The sequence below is a fragment of the Falco punctatus genome (genome assembly GCF_963210335.1).
Source record: "Falco punctatus genome assembly, chromosome: 2".
NCBI classification, from domain to species: domain Eukaryota; kingdom Metazoa; phylum Chordata; class Aves; order Falconiformes; family Falconidae; genus Falco; species Falco punctatus.
In genome coordinates, this window is record NC_137581.1 from 29,581,374 (window position 1) to 29,601,722 (window position 20,349).

The 20,349-nt window shown below is 43.3% G+C and overlaps 2 protein-coding genes across 4 annotated transcripts in view; both read left to right on the forward strand.

Moving 5' to 3' along the window:
* Nucleotides 1-12,596, forward strand: part of TMEM272 (transmembrane protein 272) — a 33,426-nt gene extending 20,830 nt beyond the window's left edge. The window contains exons 4-5 of one of the 2 annotated variants that reach the window (XM_080375825.1): nt 580-689; nt 5,401-12,596. In XM_080375825.1, coding sequence (XP_080231951.1) covers nt 580-689; nt 5,401-5,407 — 117 coding nt within the window. In that variant the 3' untranslated portion in view covers nt 5,408-12,596. Of the gene's footprint in view, nt 1-579 lie in introns of both variants that reach the window. The other variant, XM_080375824.1, reaches the window with a different exon arrangement.
* Nucleotides 12,597-12,734: 138 nt separating this feature from the next.
* The window catches only part of DHRS12 (dehydrogenase/reductase 12), a 30,204-nt gene continuing 22,589 nt past the window's right edge, over nt 12,735-20,349 (forward strand). For both annotated transcript variants that reach the window (XM_080375120.1, XM_080375121.1), the window contains exons 1-3: nt 12,735-12,860; nt 13,278-13,411; nt 16,330-16,412. In XM_080375120.1, coding sequence (XP_080231246.1) covers nt 12,805-12,860; nt 13,278-13,411; nt 16,330-16,412 — 273 coding nt within the window. In that variant the 5' untranslated portion in view covers nt 12,735-12,804. The remainder of the gene's footprint in view (nt 12,861-13,277; nt 13,412-16,329; nt 16,413-20,349) is intronic.

The window sequence follows — 20,349 nt, forward strand, 5'->3', positions numbered from 1 at the left end:
TGTCATGGTATTCCACCTGTTTCTCTGCTCGTTCTGACTGAAGGCAGTAACGGAGCAATCTGAAAAAATTACATTTAATTGAAGAAAACTTGACAGAATCATTCTGAGTAGCTGAAGCAATTTATTTGGGGTTTAGGTCATAGTCTAGATACTTTCATAGTTTTATTTAAGCTGATTCACCTACATAGCCATGGAAAACAGGAGAGATAAATCCACCCACTACACAGCAGGAACCACTCTACTTAAGTCATGTAGCAGTTCCTTTAATCTGCTCTTAGGTCTTCAGCGTAGGAGCTGCTGTCGTCTCCCTAAACAATCTGTTCTCATGCCTTTCCATTCTTACCATTGGCGAGTGTTGTGGGTTTTTTTTTCCCCCAATGTCTGGCCTAAATCTCACTGGTGTAGGGGAAAACTGCATTATTTTCCAGCAGGATCTGTCTCATTTGTGGGTCCTCAGCTTTCTCTCATGTGTTTTTTTTCCCACACCCATTTTAATTCGGCCCAAAGGCTGGCCATGGCCAGGTTTTCAGACTTCCCGCAGCCCATTACTTACTGCCTTTTCTCCTCCAATGCCTCCAGGTGACTCTCCTGCTGTACGACTCAACCAGGATGAGGCAGTTGCTTTCCAAGTCTGTTGTGATTGATGATGATGATGACGACGAATATCCCTGGAGGCAGAATGCTCACAAGTACTACATCCATCTAACTCTCAGCCTTTTCCTATTTCTCTGGTTCATTCTTGGGAACTACTGGGTTTTTTCTGTGTACCTGCCAAATTTCATCCCACCTTTCCATCAGCCCCAGGATTACTGTGACAAAACCCTGTACATTTTTGCCTTTGGTGTTCTCATTATTAGCCATACTGTTCTCTTTCTCCTCATCTTTTGTAGCTGCTGCATATATTGTTTTTCCAGGCAAAGATACTCTTCTGAGGAAGACTAAATGTCACATAAATAAAACCCCAGATGTTTGGGAAAGCATGTACAACAAAGAACAGGCAATAATTCATCCTTGTGTACATCTTTGTTGTACTATATATATGTATGATAGCAGTCAACTGCAAGAGGAAATTGTAAAATACAGTGCCATCTGGAAATTGCTAAGCTGAAATACAGCAAAGTCAATGTAAAACTGCTGCTATGGGTGCCAGGGTACACTCTTGCTAACTTGTACATCCCTTTTTTTAACTCTTGGATATTCTATCTGAAGTAAGCTCTTGCAGATGGCGAACTCCTCTAAACCCAGGTCCCCTTATGTTGTTTCAGCATACTATACCTTTGCCTATAAAAGTAGCCATGTTGTCTTCACTGGATCTGAACATCTCCGTAGCCTTGCTGGGGTGTGCTGCTGTCCCTGTGTTACAGGTGAGGGAGCTGAGACAAAGAGGTAAAGGGCTGTATTCAGACCACCTTGCATGGTGCGTGGACTTTGACAGTAATGTAGATGCTCACTGGAGAGCTATTCAGGCCACTGTTGGACCAGCCTGTAAGTAGCTATGATTGCAATACAAGCGTGTATAAAAGGCAGCCTGAATACGGCCCCCAGGTCTCTTCTGAACTTATACTAGAAAGCATCTATATGCAACTTTGGTGCTAGACCAGATAGTCTGAATATATCCGTGTTTTTCTGATACATCCAAACTGAGCCAAGGCCACTTTGCAAGTCATCAGCAGAATAAGGAACTGAGCTACAGAGTACTGAATTGGTGCTTTACCCAGGGCTCAGCATTCCTCGGTCTGGGGAGACCCTTCAACTTTTTGTAGAGTGGTAATTTGTCAGCACCACAGCAACACAAAGGTGGTTTTCAAACCATTGTGATCAAGTTCATAGAAAAATGATGTTGGCATTTTACATATAAATTTTAAGTATAACAAATATAGATGTAAAATATAAAACACGATAATAAGGCATGGGCAGGGATGTGAGAATTTCAGGTGGATGTGTTCGCTACGGCAGTTCTCTGGTTGCGGTGTGAGTGTACGTTTGATTTGTTCACCTTGGTGCTGTACATATGAAAATTTATACTTGAGGCACAGATGTAATGCAAACAGCTTTTAAGTCAACAACAGTGTCAGCTTTAAAAGCACCAGCATGCACAAGAGGCAATTGTTTTGTGACATGATGGAAGAAGCCTGTAACTGGTCCTGGTAGGCTGTTTTTCATGTGTTGATGAATGCAGTGTAAAGTGCTTTTTCTGCTTTCACTTTTATGCGCTTCTGTTAATATGGTCAAAATGGAGGGGCTCCCCTTTATAAAAGCACGAGAGTGGCCCCAGACACAGGAAGAGGATGTGTGTTTTGGGTATTTTTTCTGTCAAAACCCACACAGCTGAAACCTCTGTTTTAGAGAAACCTAAAAGAATTATACAATGCCTGTGGAAGGGTGAGATCTGTAAAAGAACCTCAACAATATGCCATAGCTAAACAGGCTCTGCTCAACCGTCCTTCCCGGGATGAGGCTGAACACACTGTGACATCTGTGGAAACCACCTGTCTTCAACCGCAAACATTTTTCTCAGGGGCTATTGTATTGATAACTAAGGGTGCTTTTGGTCCATAAGGATTTTAATTCAGGTCCTGGCTTTAAAAATTGTTTATTCCCAGTAAACTAATCTTAGAAAGAAGGTAGGATAAAGGGTGAAATAATCCGATAAGAGGGCCACATCAGTGTAGCATTCCCCTGCTTTGCAGCAGCCACTCAGGAGAAGTCACAGTCAGGCTGTCCCTGCTCAGAAATCCATGGAATGGGAATTAGTAACACTGCTGGCTGACTTAGGCCATGCATCATTGTATGTAGGGAGATATGACCAGTGGAAATCTTTCCTTTTGTTTGTGGGCTTCAGATTGTGTCTGGGAGAAATCACAGGCTGTGTTTTCCCAAAAGCTGCTCCACCCCGTGCTCTCCACTGCCTTTCTAAGGGTACTACGCATTTCTGAAACATAACTGCACTGCTTCCATCAGTGGAATGTTAGAATTCCTCCTTCCCACCCCAAATACTCCACTGGCTCAGCACTTGGGCTCCTGGATTTCAGTGTTCAGTTCTAAACTGATCTACGCGATCTTACCCTCAGTGGAAAGCGTCTTTCATTCATTAAGATGCCAAAGCACTTAAGAAACTGCCTATCAGCAGGCATAACTCCATCGCTTACTTGAATGCAACAAAGCAGCTGTTTATTGTTACTCATGAACTTTACCCAAAAGCTTAGAACAGGCATAAAAAAGAAAATTATACTCAGCTGATAATGTAAAAGAGATTTAACAAGAAAGTAGATACACAGGACTCCAGTACAAACTTCCCTTTCTTATAAAACACTGCTAGAATAATTCTTGATCGCAAAGAATTAAAGGCTTATACTCCTGATTAACTCTGAATTGATTCCCACGCCACTGCACATTCAGTAACCTTGCAGCAAGTGATGATGTATGCACTCCTATCTGAGCAAATAGGAGGTGATTCTAGTTCAGCCCGGAGGAGATGTAAGCGAAGTCACATTGCCTTGCATTTTGTGTGCCTCTGTGAACACAGTTACAGCAGCTCAGCAGATGTGCAATGATTTATCAAACTTCAGCCACACAACAGTAAGCCTGAGGCCTGTGTCTCATTCATGGGAGGCTAAGGCTAACTGCTTCTTTGCAGTCTACCACGCAAGCTTAATTCTTTAGGTATAGGAACCCGTGCCTTCATTGACATCGCAGGAAACTTCTGTCAAAACAAAGTGCTGGTGTTTAGTACCTTGTTGGCATAAACCCAGTATGATGGAGAAAGTATTAACAAAGCAAAAGGCATTTGTGAAATATTTTGAAGTTACACAAAGTAAACAAAAAAGCTTTGTTAGGAGAGGAAAATTCCGAATCAATAGTATTTACCTTTACTTGTGTAAATAAGCTATGGCACATGTAAGTGTGAACATCAACACCTCCAAAACTGTTGGAGCCATCAGTTATGTATCCAGAGAGACCTGATGTGCCTTCTGCACTTTCACTGCTACTGTGTCCTTTGGTAGGCAAAAATCATGCAGGTGTGGAGCAGGAACACCTGGTTTTGGGCATATCATTAAGTACAACTGAGTTACAGTGACTTACTAAGTTACCACTCTTCTCCTGACCCACCATCAGCAGTGTAATTTCTCTTGGATTGCTCCAATGGCTAAATAAAGCACTCGGCTTAAATCCAGAGTAGTTTAATTGAAGGCACTTTATCTCACTTTGGGGTAAGCTAGGAACATATGCATGGGCCACAGCACCTTAACTTGGCAAGCAGCAATGTTTTAAATTGCCACAAACTGATGGTGTCCCAGACATATATGCTCAGTCCCTAGAGAAGTAGGCACATTTCCTCAGAAACAGCTGTGGGGGAATTAAGTCATTACAGCCCAAAGGTCAAATGGCTGAAAATACAATCTACACCTTGTTTTGAAAACTTTTGTTATTTTGCCAGTAGACCAAAATTACAAATTGAAATGTTCTTTTTTCTTTTTCTTTCTTTCTTCCCCCCACCCCCCCCCAGTAATGTAAATGTGTTCTGCAAATGGAAAAAAAATACACCCTTAAGCTAATTATTATGAACTCAGAAATATGTTGACTACAATGCAGGAAACCAGCTGTAACTGTTCCAGTTAAATGCTCTTGCCTTCTTGAGAAACAAAGGTCTATTTCTAGCTTTTAAAGCAAAAAATATACATGATTTCAATGGATTAGGTAGCCTGCTTACTTCTAGTTGTGGGTAGTACAAAAATCTAATAATATAAAGACACAAAGACATTTTTGCATGCACACACAGACTCCAGACATATACATATCATAAATGTAGTGGTAACAACCATGAAATAAATCACCTTATTACATTTTATTGCCTACAGTATATTTCTCCTCCCATTACTCCACCTTCTTCAGCAATGGGCATAATACGCCAAAGCTCTAGGGAGCATCTTCCCACAGCTGTTTTAAAAACTGCAGCCAGACAGGCAAATGCTTTGTTCCTTCATTCCAAATGCTGAACACAGACAGTTCCTACCTGCTGACCCAGAGAGGAAAGATGAACATCAGACATATCACATCTCTTCAGGAGCAGAAACAGGAACCTTGTGCTGTGGGATAAAAGAAGCAGATCTTTCACACAGCACTTGCTCTGAGCTTTATGAGGTCCCAGGACATTAGATTATAAAACTACAAGGTGACTGCAGAAAAAAATAGAGAAGCAGGAGCTATTCTAGCTTATGTCAAAAGCTGTTCTGAATGTGTCAGATCCTGAAATGTGAACAGCTGGTGTAAATGAGCCTAAAAGCTTTGACAGGCACAGGGCTATGAAGATTAAACTGGTGATAACTTGTATACATTGTACAACATTCTAAACCAGATCAGTTATTTTGAATCTTATCTCTGATTATTCATCTTCCCCAGATTCTAATTGATAGAGATCCTGCATCATGATGAAGACCTATGTATGTTCTACATATGATATGGAAAGGATTGCTACATCAGGACTGCCATTTGAAATTGTTGCTTCTTGGCTTACGTTTATTGAGGTTACTGTTCACTGCTGCAATACATGAAAGTTCCACAGGTGGTAGCCATACCAGGGAAAAGAAAATGTTTTGAAAGGGTATAACATTAGAGGGAAAATAAAAAAGGCTGACAAGTGCCATGTGATGGTGCGTAGTACAAGAAAGCAAAGTACAAGAAAACTGCTAAAAGGAACAAGGTTATATTGCAAGAACAGGTTTTCAAAGAAATTGTATGAAGTTCTGAGAAATCACATATACATGTTTGTAACAGTAAATTTCCACCAGATGTCTCATCTGAATAAAAATGCAGGGAGCAAGATATTGACCAGTGTAAGTGCATGAGCCTATGTGACCGGAGTTTAAAGATTAAGGTACTTTACATTTGGCAGTCATGCTAATTATAATCAACCATGCTGCAATTTCACTGAGATAAATAGATATATCAGAGATTGATTTCACCCACAGATTTGAATCTAAGCCATACTGGCTCTTCTGCATGATCTTTAGTACTCAAGCAAAGGGGGAATCTGTGATATCTTTCCCTCTGCTGCAGTACAGCAGCTCAAATGTGAGAGATGCTCAGAGATACAAACTGTGGGCCTGTAAGCCAACATACATGAAAGCTTTTTTTGACAAGGTCCTCTTGATGTCCATGTGAGTTATATACCTGCATATCTTAAGGATTTGATTCTCAGACCTTTGCAAAAAACATATTTAGCCTTTCAGTACCAATATGAAATGAGTACCCAGAGCGCAAATAGTGGGGGAAAAAAAAAAATCCACTGTGCACATTTGTTCACAAGTTGCTATAGACAACACCTTTTTATTATTGTTGCTGATTTTTGCTCTTTGTATTGCTATTCTACTGCTGCATGGATTTCACATTACTAGTTCATAAATTCTATTTCTTTTCAGAATCTATCAGAAAGAGTTGCTTCATTATTTTTAATGGACTTTTGAAAAAATCTGTCCAAAGACAGGTGGAATAAAACTTTTAATAAACAAGTCTGGTGGTTACTTGCAGGGGAGGGTTTGGCTCCATAGCTTTATATGGGTAAGTTTTACGCATCTCTGTGGGTTCTGTTACCACAGCACGTGGACTGCTCGCAGACACAAAACTTCAGTCCATTCCTTTGGCATTTGAAGACGACATACAGCAACCATATAAGCTGAGGTGTCTCTGTTGCCCTACTTGTAGATATTTCTTGGTAGACACATACTACTAGAAGTTATCTGCAATTTGGTAACAACTGTGCTAGGATAATCAATGCTAATAAGGTGTAAGATTTGCAGAAGAATAAGAAAAATAAGATAAAAGAGTGGAGTATAGTAGAACTCACCTGAGTCAGCCAGCCCATGGGCATCCCTGTCCAACATCTGGTAGTAAGAACAGGGTAGAAGAACAGTAAGAAGAGAAACAGCTAGCTGAAGAAAATATTAGTGCAGATAACTGCATTACTGTCACAGGCTAGCAACAAATGTGTCCATTCAAGTATGTTGCCTACTGTAAGGATATAAAGATATTTTTTCACTCACGGAAATCATAAAATCGATCTTTTATTGACTAAAAATTTTCAAAGATGAAAATCAACTATAAAGCTGCTAGTATTTTTAAAACAGTTGTATACTAAAGTATGCATAAATTATCTCCTATACATAGATTAATTAGGTTAGCAGCAGGTTTAGCTGCTGCTCCCAGTGAATTCTTTTCACTTTGGGAGGACACTTGGCGGTCCCTCTCCTTGCCAGGACATGCCTTCCCCTGGGAGGCTCCACAGGCTCACAGAGACCAGGGCCCTCAGCAATTGATGGAGCAAACCTATGCTTCTGCAAGGCAAAGTACGAGATGCCTTTTACTGGCCCCTGAGTAAAAAGGAGTGATTCAGCTGAGCTGATGACATACTGCCACATTTGTTTCTCAAGAACAAAAGGCTGTTTGGTCTTGGGAAAGCCTGACACTTTGGAAACAACACTGCTGATGACAGCAGCTGGCAAACTTAACGATGACTTGGGTATATGAGCACACAACAAAGAAAATACCCTACTGTTCATAAAAACACCACACATGCCAGAACCTTGACCCATCCCTGCATTCAGGATGAGCAGCTTTTGCTTCTCTCGCCCTGCTGCTAGCATAAGCACTACAGACATGTCCCTGAGACCTCAGGGCCTGGATGTTCCTCTTCAACCACTTGCCAAACTCTCCTCCTTTTGCCTGGATGAAGCAGAGTGCCAACTGCCTCCCCCCCCAAGCTGCTGACAGCTCTTAATTGCTATTACAGTCACTGGGGCAGAGCTAGCTTCTAAAGCTGGAGCTTTCAAGTGTTCTGCACCCAGAGCTGAGGCCAGCATGGCAAATGCAGGGTTGGAAGTGGCTCCCACAGCAACAGTGGCTTGCACATGGTTGCCACTTCCTTTGACAACCTGATCCCAATTATAGATGCCCAGATTTTCTGCAAATCTGGCCCTAAAAGCCTGCTCCTGTTCCCATTGCAATCAGTGGCAATGTCTGATTGATTTAATGGGAGCAGGCACAGAGACTTAATTAGAAAATTGGTAACTGCAAAGAAAGCAGAGAATGCACAACAGCCTGCCAGATCTCTGGTAGGAAGCAAGAAATGAGCCAGTTGTCCGTAAGACAAGATTTTAGTCTTTCTCTCTCAAAAAACCCCTAACCAACAAAGAAACAACCAAACCCCAAAACAGATTGGCAAGATGGCCTTGAAGCTGCTTTTAAACATTTTATATAACCTGATCTAGTGTAAGGTGTCCCTGCTCATGGCAGGGGGATTGGAACCCTGATTTCTAAGGTCCCTTCCAACCCAAACTATTCCATGTAATAGGCAATTGTTTTTCAGCTCTTGCGTACTCTGTCTTCCCTTGGAAAGAAAACGTGAAACATGCTGAATCACACAGGCCTTAACAGAAATCGGTATTTTTAACTTTTCTTTTATGTTGGGAGGCAATTAAAACTTTGTTTAAAACTCCTTGCATTTGACAGGTACAAAGATGGATTGAGTTTAAGGTGTGTTTTTCACTTTAGTCCAGCTGGGGGCCAGAGAGGCATTTTTTACTAGCTCTTATGTTTTAAGAAAATACTGAGATTCTCCATTTATTACTGTATGAGAAATCCTAGTATCTGGAGGCTCAGTCACAACATTTCAGAATTTTTGTTTGCATTGAGGGTTATGTGCATTCATGGAGGGACTGCATAACAGACTCATAGGCTATTTCTACACTGGTAAATGCATCTACCTGAATGCAGGATCACCAGTGCCAAGCCAAGCTGTGCAGTGCTAAACCTGGTGCAGTCTCATTTATAGCACTTGGGAACTAATTACCCCTCGAGCAAACTATCCCCCTGATGGTGTTTGAACTTGTTTTGGATAGAAATATCTGTTTAATACCTAAAAAGAGCCTGGGCATCAACAATTGTTTGCCTAGTATGGACAATAAAATGATCAGGACCTGGGAATATGCTATGAGTTATTTGATCGTGTGGATATACCTGCAGTGTTGTGGTGGTTCTCAAGGGGAACAGTTACCTTGGGTATGTTTCGTCAGGGTTAAACAGTGGGTTGTGTTTAGCCAGGGTGAAGCCATTTATTCTGTGCTCAAATGAGGGAAATGTCAGCTCAACAGACTTGTGGTTCTCTTGATTGCCCCCTTTCCAGTGGGGGAGCAGGCTACACACATTTTTATATATATATATATATATATATATATATATATATATATATATATATACACATATCAGTTGCTGGCTGTGATAAATATCTAAGATGCTGGCAGCCATTCCATGTGGAGTCTAATGCTAAGCTAGTAGCACCCATGAAAGAAACCTAAAGCTGTAACTCCAAATTTCCAGGTTCCGGAATGGATTCTAAATCAGCTAACAAGGTATATCAATCTAGAATTCAGTACAAAAGGCAAAATGCAGCCAAAAGTCTTGATGTGGGCAGAAATTTTGCCTGTGCAATTTTTTGGGGGTTTGGGGGGTTTTTTTGTTGGTTTTTTTTTGCAAGGCAGGCCCTTCATTAGCACCAGCCAACTCTGGGCCAAACTACGTCTTACCTTTCTTCTGCACACAACCCATACTGCCTCATCAATGAAATGGCTGGGTTAGCCAGAGACCATTCATCCATTCATCCAGTCTCTGCAGTCTCCTGCCTCTGGAACAACAATACAAAAGTGAAATATCACAGGGGGTGAAATGAGGTAGCAGAAACATCTAGGTGTTTAGGACAGCATGCAATGGCTTGCTTCTGATGCAAAGTTGTTCAGACAGAGAGTGATGTGCCAAATCCTTTCCGGGTGCAAGCTTAGGCCCTCACTATGGAAAAAGCAAGTGTGTCTAAGCAGAAGAGTGTGCTCAGGGTTTGTTGCACTCTGGCAAAGGCATCGTGTCTCAGCAGTTAGGAAATCTGCTGAAAATGGCATTTGCTAGAAGGATATGACTAACACCACAGTAGTGGTGCTGCAGTATTTATATAATATCCTCAGAGAATTTTGTGTGTGTACCAGGGTGACACTGGTTCCCAACCCTACATTCAAATGTTCTCCTAACAATCTTATCCTTTCTAATGTTATTAAGAGTAATATGCTGTAATTGCCCATTACTGCTTAAACCCCCAAATATTATGAGCTGTTCCCATCGTCTGGCTGATGTAACATATTTTTGTGTTTGGCTCATGGACAGCTTCTGCTGTGCATACTCACTTTGGTTAGTACCTCAGAGCTACACCACACAGCATCTTGTTGTTTACAGTCCAAATGGTTTAGCCTACAATGAATTCTGCGTATGTGCATACACCCCATTTCCTTTCAGAGGTCAGCAGACTCACAAACCCCCCAGTCTGTGAGAACATAGACTGAAACTACAAACAAAACACATCAGAGCCATCATCCAGTTTTGTCTGTGCTAAGCCATAGTCTCGGTGCTTAAGAAATAAACAGAGTAAACATGGAAGTGACAAGGGAATAAAGCACAACCTGGCTTATTGCATTTATTCACAGGAACTTCCACAGGGTGGTGTTTTAGGTTGGTTTTTTTTTTGGGGGGGGGTGTGTGCTTATGTTTTTCAGGCTGAAACCATATTTCCTCTAAAGAATGCAGCTAATTCTATGGCATAAGCAACCGTGGAACATTACTGTTCTTCTGACAGCACGCTGAGATGCACCAAGGGTTACAAAGCCTAAGGTGAGACATTCTCTAACTAGCATAAAAACATGGGACAACACTTCAGTTTTCTGCCTTGATATTCGTAACAGCAGGCATGCCCACATAATTCTCTGTGTATTCTCTGCTGTGTATTCTCTCTGAGCAAGGGTCTGAGAATAACCCGACAGATTTGTACAGGGTGTGAGGGACAGGGAGAAGCTTAAGGGCACGGAGGGCAAGGGATTGAAAGTAGGAAGAGAGGACATTATCTCAGCCTGTAAGCAGGACTTGCACAAGCCTAACATCCGCTCAGTTCACAGTAAGTGTGATTATCTAACATCATTATAGCAGTCTAGGCTGTACAGTTTTGGTTCCTAATTGCATGTTGTAGGTGAGGATCACAAAACTATTTCCACATAGCTCACAATTATATACTTAGAGGCATCATAGTATGCATCTGTAGTTCAGGCTGCCATTCATCTGCCATTATAGGAAATAATGTTCTGCCACTCACACTCTTGCCAAGCTGTTCCTTTCTGGGCCAGAAGTCTCCATTTCAAGGATCAGAATCAGGATGAATTGTTTAGGAACACTTCAGTCAAAATGTCCCAGCCATTTCCAAGAACAAAGTCAGTTAAAACTGACTGAGGTTTTGAATAAATACTTTCAACGGTTTTAACATGAACAAGCATTTTGAGATTTCATGCAACAGTATGACATTTAGCTGGATGGTCTCTGAATGTAAGAAAACATCACTGTCTCTTTTTGCCCTCTGAAAACTCTTATTTCACCCACAATACCTAGTACAAACAGATAGTGCTGGGTTCAAAAGTTTTAAATTCACTGTGGGAAGTACCTTTTGTGCAAGCCTAATACACAAGGTGCTGAAAAAATTGAAGACTTTAGTACAAGGCCTTTGCCAGAGCAAAGAGATTTAGAAAGAGAAGCATCAGGCTATCATACAGGGTCAAAAAAAGAAAGAATATTCCCATTCCTCCGCGATCTCTCCTATTGAAACCCGGTAACTTAAGCTCTTGAAAACTTAAGAGGGGTTCCCCAAAGTAGCTTCTCCGAGTGTGTCCCTGCACATGATATAAAATACGTGAATTTCTCTAATTCACACACTGAATTATGTGAGTGCATAGTCCTTTAATGTACTTAAAGACATAACCGCAATGACAATTTCCTTATGGCTAACATGGGTCATCCAGATGTGCAATTCCAAGTGATTCTCTTAGGCTTCATAGCTCCAATGCACATACCAGAGGAACTGAAAACCACATTTTAAGTTTCACTACCCCTACTGCAATAGCCGCTTGTGTACAGGCATCCCATAACCCATCAACAGGAGCCGGGAATTTCACAGGTTTCTTTCTTACATAAACTGCTACTTGGTGTGGCACAACACAGCTGTCGCTGTTTCTGCACGAGCATCCCTGGGACAGCTTTCCAGAGCAGGGGATGCAGGCTCAGGTCCTGCAAAGCGCTCCCCATTCCCAAAACGACACCCCATTTCCAGCCTCGGCTCGGCTAGCACTGTCGCTGTGGCTGGCACTGGCACCTGTGGCCGGCAGGTGCCCAGGGAAACTCTCCTCCTCCCCTCTGCCACCGCCGCCACCGGGCGCCGCGGCCGGGGACTGCGGCACCCGCCGAAGCACCCCAGGGCTGGCCGGAGGCACCCAGGCCGGCGGCTGGAAGCGGCCCCCTTCCCTCACCGCCTGACGAGGGAGGGGGGGAACGGAAAGGATAAGAAAAAAACAACCCGCAGACTGCTGCGGAGGAGGAAGGGGGGCACAACTCCCCGCCACAGGCATGCACCACCCCGCCCTAGCCCTCGCCCCTCAGGCGGGCGGGCAGCCCATAACGGCGGCGGCCACCGCGGGCAGGGCCGCCCCGGGCCGTTATCTAACGGCGGGCGGGCAGGGCAGGGCTGGGCCAGACAGGGCCGCCCCGGGCCGTTACCTAACGGCGAGCAGGGCAGGGCAGGGCAGGGCAGGGCAGGGCTGGGCTGGGCCGGGCTGGGCCGGGCTGGGCCGGGCCGGGCCGGGCCGTTACCTAACGGCGGGCAGGGCAGGGCCGGCCCGGGCGCCTTATGTAAGGGCAGGGGCGGGGCGGCGTTGCTGTGGCGGCAGCGGCGCCATGTCCTGGTACCGCAACGCCGTGTGGTTCGTGAAGGGGCTGCGGGAATACACGAGGTACAGGCGGCGGGGCGGGCGCTGCGGACAGGCTGGGGCCGTTTCTGGGCGTTCGGTTTCTGTGTATTTTTAATGGCAGCCTCCCCCGCTCCGCCTGAGCGGACCGATGTCAGCACCTTCCCTGTGGGAGCTGCCTGCTCAGGCACCTGCCCCGGGACTGCAGCCGGGCCGGCTTCCGCCTCTCAGGGCTTGGCCCGTGTGGCCTGTGGCGAGCCAAGTCCTTCAGCTGTCGCTATGTCACTCGCTGCAGTGTCACTGGTGCTATACCTGGCCTCTCCCTCCAGCACGGGGGATAACGGGGAGGAGGGGGTGTTTAGCCCACGCGGAGCTGTGAGGGAAGAGCGCTTCTCAACTGCCCCCTGTGTTTTTTGGAAGTACTCTCTTCTAGTTTCTCACAGGTGTCTCTGATTTATTCAGGACCGGCTATGAGTCTGCTTCCAAGCACTTCAATCCAGCTGATGTGGAGGTGGACATGGCTGGAAGATCCTTTCTGGTCACTGGTGCCAACAGTGGCATTGGCAAGGCCACAGCCAAAGAGATAGCGAGGAGAGGTGAGCTGGGCAGGCGTGAGGAGCCCTGAGGGGTCCATACGGAGAAGATGGAAGGGATCAGGTCTGCCCTTCCAGCACAAGTGCAACAATGCAGCTCCTGGGGATGAGCGGTCAGGCGTGTTATTTTTCAAGGGAGTCTGTGGGGGTTAGAGATTTAAGCATGATCAGTGCTGTGAAAACTGGAGTAATGAAACCACGTTAGTGGAGACAATCTGCAAAGTGTTTCTTAAGTGCAGGTTTACTGAAACTATCTGGCCCTTGTGGTGGTGCTGGTGGATGGAGGTCTGTTTGTGGCTTTATAGGCTTTTAGGACTTAGTGGTACAAGTAGCAGCCTGGCTAAATTTGAACAGTTTTGAAGAAGTTACAAATGTATCATATGATGAAAGAAAACAATTGGCTTTGCTAAGCTGAGATGGGCGGGTATAAAAGAAGCTACACTTGATCCGAGTGATAATAACCTGGAGTTTGTGCCCTTTAACTGGTTACAAGCAACCATTTTTTTCTGTTGCTTTCTGTAAGCAAGGAGATGGTATGAACTGGAACTAGCTGCTGTTGAAGGATAAACCTAATCCCTTTCAGAGTTGACACAATAATACTTCTTGTGATAGGAGTTTTGGCACGTAGAATGGAAGGGAGGAGCTTGCAGCTCTTTGCTCTCTTTGCCTGCCTAGGTTTCATAACTATCTCATGAAGTGGTGACTCAGTTAAACTGATTCAAAATTATTAGCATGAAAGAGCCTTTGAGTTAAAGATCCCCATCAGTGCTAGTAGCCAGTATATGATTGATTTCAGGTTCCCACCACTGCCATTATGTATAATAGCCTTATCTAAATATTGCTTTGTCTGGAGACTGTTTTGCTCATAAACAGATGTGACTGCCAGGTTTTGAAAGCTGTCAAGATGACTGGATCTGCATAGGATTTGGTTATCATGTCTGGTATTCGAAGCCCAAAGAACAACCTTGGGTTCAGACTGCTTGGCTGAACCTTGTGTTTGTGTTGCTGTGTATATGAAGTTAAAATGACCTAAAAGAGTGATCCTGATCCTGTCCTTGAACTTGTCGCTCTGAAACACAATGTCAGTTGTTGGGGCCCTAGTTTCTAGTTAAGTCTCTTCAAGTACACTATGACAAGAAATAAGGAATTCAGACTTGGCAAAAAGAATAACAAAGCTATGTTGGCTTTACCTTCAAGCACTTCATATTTTTGTAAATAATGATGATATCTTCTTTAGCCTGAGTTCAGCTTCTCTCTGAATTGGTGTCTTATGGGTATTACAGATTTGGGCTTTCCCATGTGTCTTCTGAGCTGCATTTCCAGTTTGACACAGTCTTCTCCCAGCCACTCTGACAATTCCCACGTGTTGTTTAAGTTCAAATAACATCAATCTTTACTACAGAAAATATATTCAAATCCCTTTCCTAGCCTATAGGTCACACCAAAATTTCCCCCGCTCCTTAACATCAAGAAAAATGTTCATATTCAGAGCCCTTAGAACCCAAATATTTCCACTGAAGATTTTTCAGTGTAGACTATGAGAATGTTCCTGATCAGCTTGAAGGCCAGCTACTTCTTCCATGTGTCTAATTTGTACACGTTACTTGTGCTGTACCCTGTGTCTTGGGAAGAGCTCCTTAAACATCTGCAAGTGTACATCCTTAACTGCCTTAAGATCTGTAACTAAAGCCCTCCTTTGCAGTGAAGCCTGCAGTCACTGTGAGAATGGCCAAAGAAGCAAGCATTGGATGCTGCCCCTTCTGATTGCCTTTTGTCTTGCTTATGAAATCTGTTCTCCCTGGGTCAAAGACTTTCATTCTGATCTGGAAATACTCAGTGGCTGTCTGTGCATGGTTCCTTCCATGTATGGTACATGTGTAACACAAAATGAAGACAAAACTGTATTAATTGTTGGTTAGTGTCATTTGTATGTTTATCCCAGATTCGGGAGTTTCCCCCTGCTGCCTGCAGTTATGCACTTGGTAAAAGTAACTCGGTCAACTCTGGCAGTGCAATGGAGGAGTCAGACCCTGTTAGAAAATTTCAAAAGAACCTTGAAACTTGTTGGCTGCATTAGCTGCATGCCAAATATACTTGCAATGGTGGTCCTCAGTGGAAAAACCTCTCTTGTAGACAGAAAATTTCATTATCAGACCCCACTCTGGGCTGTGCAGTGTGACTGCTCTATTCCGAAGGTAGACTTAGTGTCTTGCATTTGGATTCCAGGTGTTAGAAGAGTGACCCAGCACCATTGTTTCTATTATCAATCCTTTGGGATTATATTGCTTGAGCCTTCTAGTGATGCACTGCTAGCAACCCCTAAAACACCCTTAAAAATGGGTAAAAGTAGAGTGCGGGTATTCCTGTGACTGAGAGTAACACATTGCTTGTGATGATCAGAGAATACAAAGCATAAAAATTAAAAAGAATTATGCCTACCTGTACGTTGGTCCCCTTCTTGAAGGGTGTCTTTAAGGTAGCTAAGTTATAAGGTCATGATAAGTATCCAGGCCTTTGACAGGAGCCTTGCCCGGCATGTTCCTTTCATAGAAAAGATGGTTGGAAGGGACCTCTAGAGGTCATCTTGTCCAGCATCTCACCTGAAGAAAGACTGTTGCCAACACTAGATCAAACCAGCCATTGCTTTGCCTTGCTGGATCTTGAAACCTGCAAGGATGGAAATTCTGCATCTTTTTTTTCTTGATACCTGACCTGAACCTCCTAAGCTGCAGTTTGTGGCCATTTCCTGCAAACTGGTGTGCAATCACAAGAGGTTTTTTGTTTCATTTGGATTGTATCAGAAACTAACCCCAAACAAGAGCTGCAAATTGCACATTGCTTCCCGGCCTTCCTTCTTTGTTGATGCCTCCCCCAAACATAGTAATAAATTATAAAATGTGTTTCTTGTCGAAATCCACCAGGTGGCACGGTTCATCTGGTTTGCCGAAATAAAGAACGGGCAGAGGTTGCCAAAGAAGAAATAGTGACAGAAACCGGCAATTACGTGAGTTTTTTTTCAGTCTTTTGTTTACTCTTAGGAAGATTAATATTAAAGACCTCAGAGGCCTTGAGGTACTTAGTCTGTTCTGTCATTTTGCTGTTGTGTTTTCAATAGTAGTTTCATACGGACATGGAAATGTCTAGTAGCTTATCACCCACTTGGTTTCAAGTGATTTAATTTCACTAGGTGATGTTTTCTATGATTAATAACATCACCAGCAGCACGCTGTTTTACTTAATGTTTGTTGCTGATATGTTTTGTGATGTCCTACTTACTATTCCTAACTATGTGGCTGAGGCTTTGAAAAGTTAATGCACTGCAACACTCTTAACAACAACATTTATGAGTCTCAGCACTGGAGTTGAAGGTTTTATGTGTTTGAATAACACACTCTTGATTTGCTAAGGTTGGCTGCTCTGTGAAGTTAGTTCTGTGTGTGGTCCTAGTTCCATGCTTTACATACTTTCCCATCTCTTTTTTTTTTTTTTTTTTTTTTGTAATTTCTCTTCCTTACATCTTCCCTTCTGTTACATATTCTTTTTGCTTCTGCATATAACACTGTACAGTATCCCCCTGTAGCTGTCACTGTTGCTTTTACTAATTGTTCAGGAGGATGTGCTTATGGAGGAGTGCAGTCATTATCTTTCTGTCTTTGTGTTTTGGCTAGGATAGAGTTAATTTTTTTCATGGCAGCTCCTATAGTGGTATGTTTTGGATTTGTGACCAAAACCTGTGTTTTAGTTGCTGAACAGTACTCGCCCAGCATCAGTACCTTTTCTGGTTCTCATGCTGCCCCACCAGCGAGTAGCTGGGGATGCACAAAAAGTTGGGAAGGGACATACTGGGACAACTGACCCCAACTGCCCAAAGGGATATCCTATACCATATGACGTTGTGCTCAGCAATAAAAGCTGGAGGAAGGGGGGGACATTTGCTATTATGCTGTTTGACTTTCTAAATCACTGTTGCATGTCATGAAGGCCTGCTTTCCTGGGGATTGCTAAACACTTGCCTGACAATGAAAAGTCAGGCAAACAAAACTAAGGATTTTTCTTTTTTATTTTGCTTTGTTTGCACACACAGCTGTACTTCACTTATTAACCTATCTTTATTTAACCCACAATTTTTTTCAGTTTTATCCTTTCAGTTCTCTCCCCCATCTCATTGGGAGGGAAGTGAGCGAGCAGTTGTGTGGGGCTTAGCTGCCTACTGAGGTTAACTCACAACACTTGGATGGAGATCTATCTTAATTTTAAATAGTGACTTGGCTCTCAAACACAGTGGTTTGATTCCAGTAATAGTTTTTAATGTGAATCAAAATTTCTGAAGGCTTTTAATGGTTAGAGATACCATATTGACTAAATTTCTGCTCTTTGGTTTCAGCTCCCTAGTGTGACACAACCAGCATTACACTTCAGTTCTTTAATGGAGGTGAATTAGATCAGTCCTTATGTAGAAAATAATACTTTCCAGCTGTCTGTAACTGTGTAATCCCATGGCTATAGTAAGACTGGTGATTATCTGTGTTACCGTCTTTTCTAACTGCAGACAGACAGCCTGGGAAGAAGGGTAAGTTTGATGACCTCTGAAGGTTCCTTCATGTTCTATTTTTTGTCAGTTGGTGAAACAAAACTTGAGGCAAATAATGTTCTTCCTCTAAAAGCAGCACAATTACTGCATTCCCACTCTTGGTATGCTGCAAATCTGTAGTTTCTCTAGTCTTGGAAGAGTTTGAGAGCACTGCAGAACTTGTGTGAGACCCTGGGGACAGGGTACTTGTACAAAAAGCAGTGTTCGGTGAAGTGTTAGACAAGCTGTAAAAGAGACCCTGTGGGACATGTGACTGTATTGGGAAGAGTCCTTTTGATAAGGAGTCCACTAGAACATCCCTCTTTATAAGTACTCATTCAGAAGCAATCCAGGGAGATAATAAAGTACCATATCTGCAACTTGACAAGCTCTATCCAGACTTAACAGCTCAAGGAAGAGGAAGTTAACTTGATCATCTGGACAGAGATCCTGTTGTAGCATATACCAAAGATTTTTTCCATCTTCCACAGCAACACCAGCTGGAGTTTGGTGCTGAAATGGAGTTGTTATTTGGCAGGCAGGTGCACCTAGACCTGGGAACCGGGAAGTTCCCCTAATCTGTTAAAGTAGATCTAATCACAGAGATTAGGTCTCACTTTGAAAATGGCTTTGCTACCTGAAGGACTTTTATAGGGAACAGGCCTGTGCATCCTTTTTCTGAGCCAATGTGACAGTCTTCAGCATACAATTATTGATTTAGGTGTTTTTCAGTCTCTGAAATCACTTGTAATATTGAACATCTGTCCCAAAAAGTTCAGTTCTTCTGTACTACTACATAGTGGTAGTAGCTTTAAAAGTAGAAAGCTTTAAGAGAGGTATCCAGTTAGAAACAGTAGAGCAGTGTTAGGTTTTTGGTCAGAAATTAACATTACCATGAGAAAATTCTGACGTAACTCGATTAAGAAGCTGAAATCCAATGGTTAGAGAGGAAGAGTCATGCGTTTCTTATCTTCAGGGAAGCAGAATTATAGGCAGGGAATAATGTCTTATAATTTTCTCAGCTTCTTTGCTCATCTTATTTGCTTGTATGATGAGTATTTAAAGAAACAACTTGGAAAGAGTGGAGGCCCTTTAATGATTATTTGTTGTTTTGCATGAGAACATTTCATCTGCATAATTATTTTAAAGCTGCCTTTTCCTGGGTTACTTCATAAGACTATCTGTGGTATGTCTTTGAGACTAAGTGCTATCTAGGAGAAGAGTAGGGGTTGACATGCCTTTTGTATGCCTATGATAAATGCCACTGTGCTTGTACTAGGTAGGTAGAACACAAATCTGCAAAAAGCAAGAGAATTGCCTGTAACAAACAGTAAAAGGTTTGTGATGTTTTGGAGAGAGGCGATATTTCTAGCTTTAGTTGTTTAGAAAATTATAAATTTGCTCTATGTCAAACTTTTCCTTTTTTGCTCTATTGCATCCACATTCCTGGTCATAAGTATGTCAAAACATTGCAAGACTGTTGTGACATGGGGTGGCTAACAAGGACTTAGCAGTTAATGCAGCAGCTAGCATGGAAGGGGTTGCAGAAGGTACCCAACACTGAGACAGCTGGAGTGGGTGCAGTGATGCACCTGGAAGTGTGCTCTCCTGCCCTGGTTGGAGCAGCTGTGCCTGGCACATGGGAGGCTGGCCCAGACAGAGCTCCAGAGGAATGATGTGGCAGATATTGGGCTGCAGGGAGTCACTGGTACTTCTCCCTGAGCCTGGGGTGGAGCATGACGGTGGCCTTATCTGTTGGGTTCTGCTGTTGAGGTGCTGGGCTTCCGGGTGAAGCAACGGCAGGAGATGAGCAGGCTGCATAACCATAGGGAACAGAAGCAGGATATTGACAAGGTCTTTGCAGAGGGTGGAAGAGCACAAACCCCAACATTGCACAGAAGAAGGGACAGATAGAAACTGTGGTTGAATAAGCAGTGGATAGAGACTCCCAAGATGGGGAGGAATGGAAGCTTGTGACTGCTGGCAACAGAAGGCAGGCTTGTTATCTGCCAGCAGATGTGCATTTACAGGTATAGTGCCATGGTAACAGATAAGGAAGAACAAGCTCTGTCAGGGGAAGTGTGGAGACAGATGAGCCTGAACTGTTGTCAGCACTGGGAGGAAGTGGTGGGTGATAATGGTTGGAGGCTCTCTCCCTGGGGGGGTTGGAGGCACCCATCTGCAGTCTTGGCTCGATGTCTGGAGAGGTTTGTCACTTGCTAAGGACTCACATCCATGGTGTTGTGGAGAGTCTGCTGAGGCTCATTTGGACCTCTGGCCAGTATCTCTTGTTGCCCAACCACATGGGCACCCATGACATTGTGAGGGGTGACCCTGAGTTAATCAAGAGTGCCTTATAGAGGATAAAGGG